The 9,430-nt window shown below is 42.7% G+C and overlaps 1 protein-coding gene across 1 annotated transcript; it reads right to left on the bottom strand.

Annotated features, from left to right (window-relative positions):
• Positions 1-804: 804 nt before the first annotated feature.
• Positions 805-9,072, bottom strand: CD24 (CD24 molecule). Its single transcript, XM_060753118.2, has 2 exons — positions 8,947-9,072; positions 805-2,342 (listed from the first exon to the last, which is right to left on the bottom strand). Exons 1-2 carry the CDS (start codon positions 9,013-9,015, stop codon positions 2,175-2,177), a joined length of 237 nt encoding a protein of 78 aa, XP_060609101.1. The 5' UTR covers positions 9,016-9,072; the 3' UTR covers positions 805-2,174.
• Positions 9,073-9,430: the final 358 nt, after the last annotated feature.

Here is a 9,430-nt window from a genome sequence, read left to right as displayed (position 1 = left end):
TGAATTTTCTTGATGTGTGATTACACTTTTTAAAGATCCCTTTTGATACCTGAGAGCAAGGATGTCTTAGAAATGAGGTGCAAACTGCATTCTTACCATAAAACCAGCCTTTCCACTCCCACCTCTGGACACTGAATAAAACATGAGTGAACAGGAGCCTTGCTGTCCAGTTCTAGGCATGACTCATTCCTATTATTTGAGGGGCCCTTCCAAATATTGTTGGGACTACAGCTCCCTGCATTTTTCAACACATTGACTATCTCAGCTAGGGCAGTGAATGGATGCAGTTCTATCCCAAGGTAGATATATCTCTCACTTTAGTGTGGGCTTCTCAAGTTAGTTAGTATGGGCATCTCAAGCAATGAAGAGTAATAATATTTGGGGTGAGCACCTGTTTTACGGCCTGAGCCATTGATCAGGGGGTGAGACCTTTTTCCCATCAAATCCCTTAACTCAGTAGTTCTCAACCTGTGGGTCCCCAGATGTTTTGGCCTTCAACTTCAGAAATCCTAACAGCTGGTATTCCTGGGAGTTGTAGGCCAAAACACCTGGAGACTCACAGGTTGAGTACCACTGCCTTAACTGGTCTATGGTATCAACTTGTATAATCTTTGCAAGTCATCTCTTCTGGAAGATCTTCAATAAAACAAACATGTGGGACGTCAACAACTGATAAGATCACAGGGACATTGTCGTCTTCACAAACCTCTAAAGTACAGAGGCCCTTCTTCCTATGCCATGTGTTTAGTTATGGTAGATGATGTTAAAGACTTTGGTTACAAGAGAAGATAGACTGCACAAATATTAAATCAGATTTTCAATTTTATTTACAGTTTGCCCAATTTAAAATTAAAGCATAATCACAGAGCCACAATATCAAAGAGGGTACTTGATACAAAAAAAGAGAGGAAGGGACACACACATACCCTCACCATGGTATTTTATAGACTTCACTGTACAGGTACTTGATAATCCAATGCATGTGTTAGATCTTAGGTACCCAACTGGGTCAAAAGATGGGATTTGTTGAAAGCTACAGTCACATAGTAACCAGACAAGACTTTCTATGGACATAATACCATCAACAAGCCTCTCCATATTTCTGAAAATCCAAACATTTTGAGCAATGAACCTACATCATAGTGCCAGTCTTATTCCAAATTATGAAATATATTTTTGTACAGGAGTGCAAGTGTGTCAGTTTCAGCCTCTAAGAGATAGGTACTTCTAAGATTCTTAAATTGAAGATTTAATCACTTCATTATTTTTGTTTGACCTCATAGCTTTCTCCATTCATCTGGCCAAACATCATCTACTTCAATAAGAAAATAAAGATAGCATAGAAATTGCATCAGGTCAAGATTAACATTCAAAAACTACTCTGAGATTTTATTTTAAGAGGAGGCCGCCACGAGTATGAAGCAATCACAATAAAACTTAAGTGGTGATGATGTGATCCTTGGCTTTGCTTTATTATAGGCCATTTCAAACTGATCTTGCAGTGGTTTCCTAATACGGTACTTTTTATATCTTCTGGCATATGGGATTCACTTGTAGCTTTAATAAAATAGAAAACCTGAAATACCACAGTAGAAGTAAGATTTCCAATAGGTTTTCAACTACACAGGCTTAGTTAAGAACAGCCACACATTAAAATGAAAGGAGGTGGGATTGTTTGGTTTAAGCTTGTTGGAAACCCCAATATGAAATTCTGGATGGAAGTATTATTTTGTTGGATATATCCTTATATATGGAACAAAGAAGAACCACTTCAGTGCCCTTTGCATTTTCTACAGGTTTTAGAAGCTTGGAGGCCAAGCTTCATTTTCTTTCAAATTAGAAGTCCTCATTTTGCATAGCTTCATAAATTCTCTCCTTTATTATTCATAGTAGACATTATCCATGGCTAGTCAATTTGTACTTTTCATCCAGTTCCAGTCACTGCATTCTGGAGCCTAGGTACGCCTCCCGGCTCTTCGTGGTCAATTGGTTTTTGGGGAAAGATGGTTTTCAGTCATCAGATACTTTTACAGGGCTCTTGGTCGGGTAAGTTGCACTGGCTTTGAGGCAGATATTCTGTGGTTTTCTCTCATGCTGGGATATGGAGCCTAGGCATCTCAGATGGTTCAGGGAACTGGGTAGTGAAGAGTGGTTGTTTCCCAGCCTGGGGTGTCTTAACAAACATAGAGAAGAAAGAGCGAGAGAATGAAGAGGCCAGTAGTTGATTGAAGCGAATTTCCATGTCCTGGTGTTGTGGTAATGTTCAGTGTGCTAAGCGGTACAGACGTCACACCAGAAGTACTGTTGTGGGGGGATGCAGTTGTTCCATTTTGTCCACCTGTCTAAATATACATTTAAAATGATTATAATGCAACCAGTGATTAGCTTTCTATTAAATTCATTTATACCCCATCTTTCTTTCTCCAAATGTGAGACCTCAACTTTCATTTTTAATGACTAACACACTGTGTGCATGTGCTTTCAAGCTGCTTGTTGACTTATTAATTTCACAGAGTTTTCGTTGGCAATTCCTTCCTCTAAGCCAGTTATTCTCAACCTGTGGGTCCCCAAGTGTTTTGGCCTACAACTCCCAGAAATCCCAGCCAGTTTTCCAACTGTTAGGATTTATGGGAGTTGAAAGCCAAAACATCTGGGGACTCACAGGTTGAGAACTACTGCTCTAAATGCATCACCTGGCATTTGACAACAGTCTTCCATTTTCAAGATCAGGGTAAAAGCTTCCAAGCTTTTCAGATTTCTGATTGATAACACACATATTCTTAAACAGTTTTGAAGAAAGGATAATAATTTTCCTACCAACTACTTATCCTTTAGATGTTCACTGTGAAGTTCACAATCCTTCTCACATCCTTAACAGCACAATTCCATATGGTTTACTGAAAAGTATGTTATATTTGAAGGAATAGGTATAAGATTGCAGTTGACAAATGGAAGGTATGAAATTCATCGCTTTTTAAGGAACACACCAGAAATTAGTGTGGGACTACATATGAAATGGATCCATGAAAACTGGTAACCTACTAGATACTAATCATTAATAGGTATTACAAATACCTTATCTTGGGGCATAATTACCTCATTCTTACCATTTGCATATCCAACATTTCATACATATTGTAAATAATGAAGGCATTTTCAGTCTAGACACTTATTCTGAGCCCAACTTCTGATTAGGCAGGTTCTACTTTTTTGGTGCCAGATCTTTTTCTGTAGTACATTATTTAATTACAGCCAAATCAACCATTAAACAAAAACAAAACAATACATTTTTAATTTCTGGTAATATTTAACAGTACCAGATCATATCTGTTCTTGGAAGCTAAGTAAGGCTAGTCATGGTTAGTATTTGGATGGAAAACTGCTAATGGACATCCGTTGTCGTAGGCTATATTTCAAAGGAAGGAACTAGCAAAACCTCTGAGCATTCCTTGCCTGAGAAAGCCCTATAAAATCCATGGGATCACCGTAAGTCAACAGATAATTCGAAGGCACGTTTTACTTACATACACATATACACACATACACAAAGGCTATGCAATAAGCTGCCAGAACTAATCCTGACCAGGACAGATCTTTTCCCTGCCAGGATCATGGCCTTCTTACAGTCAGTAATTACTCTACTACGCAATGGAATTTAACATCCTATCTTGCAAACAGGCCTTCTTAATTCGTCTGTCAATAGAAATACTATAGGGCGAAACAAGGAAATTGATTTTACAAAAACCTTTGATGGCAGACAATTGGTTCTTATTGGCTATCAGTCCATTCCTAAGTTCAAGTGAGGATCATTCCTTTAAATCTGCAGAAGAGTTTAGGACCAAGAAAGGACTAGGTCTGTGGTTCTCAACTTGTGGGTCCCAAGATGTTTTGGTCTTCAACTCCCAGAAATCCTAACAGCTGTAGGCCAAAACACCTGGGAGCCCACAGGTTGAGAACCACTGGACTAGGTGGCTAACTTGTGGCTCTTCAAATGTTGGTGGAGCACAGTTCCCATCTAACTAGTCAGTAGTACAGCTAATCATAATGGATCATAGGAAATGCAATGCACCAACATGGGAGCTAGCCAGCTCTTCTTAAGGATCCCATTTGCCATCAACTGGTGCAGTGCTCAAATTGATCCCACCACCAACCTGAGATGCAATCAGCTGAGCTCAGAACAATTGAGCTACCGTTGAGAGATCCAGCTTATGGAATTCCCTTCCTCATGAAAGCCAGGTTTTGTCACAGAAGGCTTTCAACCCAGCAGAGCCCAATTACACATAGTATCCCATTGCTAGTAGTATGATCAGATATACCAGTCTGTTTTGGGTTGGTTTTGTTTCAGATTTTTGGTTGCTCTTCTTATTAAATTAGCACCCACTAAAATTTTGTCAAGAATGGGATAGAGATAGAGTGGAAATCCTGGCCTAGCTTTCATGACATGATTAAATGGCTACAAGGCTGGAAACAAGATTGTGAGAGGAGTCAATTTACAGTTCTCATTCCAATTAGTGCATGCCAGGCAAGGCTAGGCATGAGGCACTTTATAGAAGCTGCAAGTGTTTGAAAAGGGATTTTGCTTTCCAGGACGCACACAGATTCCTTTTATTTTGGTCACTGTTGGGTCTAAGTATTTTCCAAAGCCTTCTAGCTATGACACAAAACCTGTTTTGCTAGTGGGATGAATACATACACCCCTTTCAGATACTATTAGATGCCAGATACTATAGTCATTTTCTGTCTCCAGTTTAATGGGACCCAATTTTTTTTCAAGACTTTTGAGTTACAAGCCAAGTCTGCTCGCACAAAGCCCCAACATTGTAATACCCACTTTCTTCTAGCCGAATTGTGGTGAAACCCTTCCCTTGTTTTATACACAATTATTTTGAAATAACTTGCTAGTAACTTTGTTAAGGCATTTGTACATATCAGCATTGGAGCTCCAGCCCACCGGATATTTAGACAAAGAAATATAAACTTGGGTTGCTGTGAATTTTCCGGGCTGTATGGCTATGTTCCAGAAGCATTCTCTCCTGATGTTTCACCTACATCTATGGTAGGAATCAAGGCCTCAAAATCTGTGAGGATGCCTGCCATAGAGGCGGGCAAAACACCAGGAGAGAATGCTTCTGGAAATGGCCATACAGCCCGGAAAACTCACAGCAACCAAGCCATGAAAGCCTTAGACAGCAAATATAAACTTCTCAAGAGAAATATATAAATATTGTCAGACTCAAGATATCAATACACAAAGATAGATAGATCATTCTGAATTACAAGTTCTGGAGAAACAGGCATTTTGTGCTACATGAAGCAGTAACAGCTGTTGTGGCCATACTGATGCAGAATATCCTTCCTAAAGCAAGTAGCTGGTTTGCAGGATTGCAGCTTTGATCCTCCATTCTCTGGGCTTAGGACATAAGCTTATAAGGCCTTTCAGACCTGTTTCATAGTCTGGCCATTCACTCCACTGCAAGGACATCAGGCATTGCTAGAACCCAATAGTCTCTTGTTTTCAACTTTTGTAAAGGCAATTTATGTAGGATGCAAAGAGTATTATCCTCTAAGACAATCAGTGAAGATTGCAGATCATCACCACAATCTGTAGGATATCTCTCTTGCCAAGTGTTCAGAAATAATTGGCATAATATTGTCTTCTAAAGGCAGTGTTTAGAGGACTGCTTTGTAGTTTTTAAAAATTCAAATCCAGACCCATTTTTAACACCTCCAAGAAGTAAAAGTGTGTGTCATTATACTTTTACTTAACACGGGCTTCCCTTGATCTGTTTATTTAATGTGTTGTCGAAGGCTTTCGGGTCCGGAATCACTGGGTTGCTGTGAGTTTTCCGAGCTGTATGACCATGTTCCAGAAGCACTCTCTCCTGATGTTTTGCCCAAATCTATGGCAGGCATCCTCAGAGGTTGTAAGGTTGAGATCCCTGCCATAGATATGGGTGAAATGTCAGGAGGGAATGCTTCTGGAACATGGCCACACAGCCCGGAAAACTCACAGCAACCCTCTTTATTGAATTCAATAAACATGAAAGCTTGATTTCTACTCTTCTAAACACTGGCTAAAGCAACATTCCCACCCCCCATCTGTTTGTATGGTATATTTAAATTTTAAAAACAGCAGGAAATAATTACTAATACATGTTGTCAAAGACTTTCATGGCCAGAATCACTGGATTTCTATGAGTTTTCCAGGCTATATGGCCATGTTCCAGAAGCATTCCTTCCTGATGTTATGCCCACATCTATGGCAGGCATCCTCATAGGTTGTGAGGTCCTCACAACCTCTGAGAATGCCAGCCATAGATGTGGGTGAAATATCAGGAAAGAATGCTTCTGGAACATGCCCATACAGCCCGGAAAACTCAAAGCAACCCAATTATGGATACATTTTTTTAAAACCTACTTAGAATTATATATCAACATTTACAGTGGAGAGTTGGGAGCCAATGGGGTCTGATTCAAAGACCCGCACGGAGACCCAAATGTGTCAATGGCATAGTAAAATGGCAAAAGCATTTCTATAAAAAGGTAAAATTGATGTTTCCTTTTAGGAATGTATTTTCTGAAATATTTTCCATAATATTCCTGGATAGGGAGAGTCAAACAGCATCAGGGAGGGAAGGGGTTTCATTCAATGAATCACATTTAATATGTAGGTAATATCAACCTAAGAGTCACCTTAGGGCTGAGAAAGGTGGGATATAAATTCCATAAATAAATGCCGTAAATAAAACCTAAGAGAGTTTAATAGTTTTTTTTTCAACTAACTACAGATATAGAATTCCACCCATTCAAGCAAAGGAGGAAAAAAACCTCTCCAGCAAACTGTCTAAAGTTATAGGAAAGCCTACTTTCTGTGAGTTTTCCTTCAAGGCTTTTTAAACTCATTTTTTCTTTTTCCTTGCTTGAACGAAAGGGGGATCCTATTCCAAGAAAGCAATCTACCTCCCTTCTTTATCCCTATCTACATCACACTTGAAAATGAATCCACTTAAAATCCTGTTTCTGGGGTTTGTTGTTTAGTGAGGCTGTTAAAGGCTTCTCTCTAAACTACAAACCCCAGAATTCTGCAGGAAGCAGAAACTGGATTTTAAGTGGATTCATTCTCCCTATCCAGGGAAAATGTGTGATGGGCTCCCTAGAGAACAGCGCTGATGATTGCTTTGAAGAGTTATGGGTTAACATTTGGCTGGGTGAGAAGTTTGGTGTAATGTGGGCTTTTTTTTCCGTGTCAGAAGCAACTTGAGAAACTGCAAGTCGTTTCTGGTGTGAGAGAATTGGCTGCCTGCAAGGACGTTGCCCAGGCACTTGCAAAGACATTACCCAGGGGGATGTTTTACCATCCTGTGGGAGGCTTCTCTCATGTCCCCACATGGGAAGCTGGATTTGAACTACCAACCTTTTGGTCAACAGTTCTGCCAGCACAAAGGTTGAACTCAGGCATGGGAAACTTCAGTCCTCCAGGTGTTTTGGACTTCAACTCCCACAATTCTTAACAGCCTACTACAGCTCCCAGAAGCCCCCAGCCTGTGAATGCAAGCTGGGCGGCTTCTGTGAGCTGTAGTAAGCTGTTAGGAATTGTGGGAGTTGAAGTCCAAAACACCTGGAGGGCCCAAGTTTGCCCAGGCCTGGGTTAACCCATTGTGCCAATGGGGGGGGGGGGCTTTAACTTGGGCTGATGACTGTGAAGGTTGTTCTCCTTTTAGTCTGGGCTCTGTGAACAAAGCTAAGCCCAGAAGGAGAGGAGCAGCAGAGCGGTCTTTTCATACTGGTTTAAGACATTTCCCTTAGCTGGGAAGACGAAGCAAGGCTTGGAAGAATGGTAATGTTACCAACCTCCAAAATACGGGGTCTGGGAGGGAAGTGAATTATATTTTTTGGACCTCCAGGGGTGTGGAGAAGGAACAAATACGAAGCCTGGGAGGGAAGAGATATATTTTGAGGTCTTCAGGGATGGATTGTTGTGAGTTTTCCAGGCTGTGTGGCCATGTTCCAGAAGCATTCCCTCCTGACGTTTTGCTTGCATCTATAGCAGGCATTTTCAGAGGTTGTGAGGTCTGCTGGAAACTAGGAAAAAGGGCTTTATATATCTGGTGGTGCTCATCTCCATTTCTCCATAAATCCCATTTCCTAGTTTCCAGCAGACCTCACAACCCCTGAGGATGTCTTCCATAGATGCAGGCGAAACATCAGGAGAGAATGCTTCTGGAACATGGCCAGGCAGCCCTGAAAACTCACAACACAACCTAGTGATTCTGGCCATGAAAGCCATTCTTCAAGGGTGTATCTACACTGGAGAATGAACGCGCTTTGGCACTCTTGGACTACCAGAGCTCAGGGCTATGCAATCAGGGGAGTGATAGCACTCGTCAGCAGAGAAGGCTAAAGAGTTGTTAAAGTGGGATCAAGCTGCGTTAATTCTGGAGCGTAGATGCGCCCTCAGATCAAAAAGACCTTTTCTCCCTGAGGATCTCGCTTTCGGGCACCTGAGCCCTGTCCGTGCTGAAAAAGGTTGTTTTTCGGTCGGTTTGGCCATGTTCTAGAAGCATTCTCTCCTGACGTTTCGCCTGCATCTATGGCAGGCATCCCCAGAGGTTGTGAAGTCTGAATGCCTGCCATAGATGCAGAAAAAAACTTGCAACAACCCAGTGATTCCAGCCATGAAAGCCTTCGACAAGATACCCGAGCCCAAGCAAGGTCTGTTTGCGTCCGCTGCAGGGAGGGAAGGGGGGGGGGGTTTCTCCTTCTGCACCCCCCCCCCCCGTTTTGGTTGAACCCATCCTACTGGGGAGCACCCACCCACCCACGCACCCGCTCCGTTCAGAGGGCTTCCCAACTCCGCTGGGCTCTGCTGGGGTGAAAGAGAGAGAGACTGGGGGGGCGGTCGGGGGGGGGGTGCCCCGGGCGGGCAGGCAGCCCTCCTTGGCTCACCTGCGTGGGGAGGAGAAGCGCCAGGAGCAGGAGCCCTAAGCCCAGCCGCGTCGCCAGCGCCCTGCCCATCTCTGCCGCTCGGCCACCCGGCTTCGACGCGCTCCAGCCTCAGATGCGAGGCCGAGGAGGCGCGCCAGGGCTTTTATGGGCGCGCCCGGGACAGGGGCGGGGAATGCAGCCTCCCCATTGGCCCCTCGCCTCCCCCCCCTCCCAGACCGCCCCCTCTATTGGTCTCACCCATCCCACACACACGCACACGCAGAGGGTCTTCTCCATGAGTCCTCCCACCAAGACAGATGCCCAGCGCCATTGCGCGAATCCAAGCATCTTCCAGAGCGTCGCCTGACCAGGAATAAATATTATTTGTTTTATCGTCTCAGGAGCAAATCAAGTTGTAATGGATTTAAAAAACAAACAAAAAACACCCTGGGATGTTTATTTATCGTCTCAGGAGCGAAGCAAGGGTACCCTTGTAATGTATTTA

Source organism: Anolis sagrei, chromosome 1 (genome assembly GCF_037176765.1).
Source record: "Anolis sagrei isolate rAnoSag1 chromosome 1, rAnoSag1.mat, whole genome shotgun sequence".
NCBI lineage: Eukaryota > Metazoa > Chordata > Lepidosauria > Squamata > Dactyloidae > Anolis > Anolis sagrei.
This window is presented reverse-complemented; position numbering and strand designations above follow the sequence as displayed.

Excerpts from the sequence above, each read along its gene's own strand:
- CD24 (XM_060753118.2), bottom strand. The coding sequence starts at position 9,015 with ATGGGCAGGGCGCTGGCGACGCGGCTGGGCTTAGGGCTCCTGCTCCTG. Across the intron at positions 2,343-8,946 it reads CGCTTCTCCTCCCCACGCAG|ACAGGTGGACAAAATGGAAC; the intron begins GTGAGCCAAGGA and ends ATGTATATTTAG.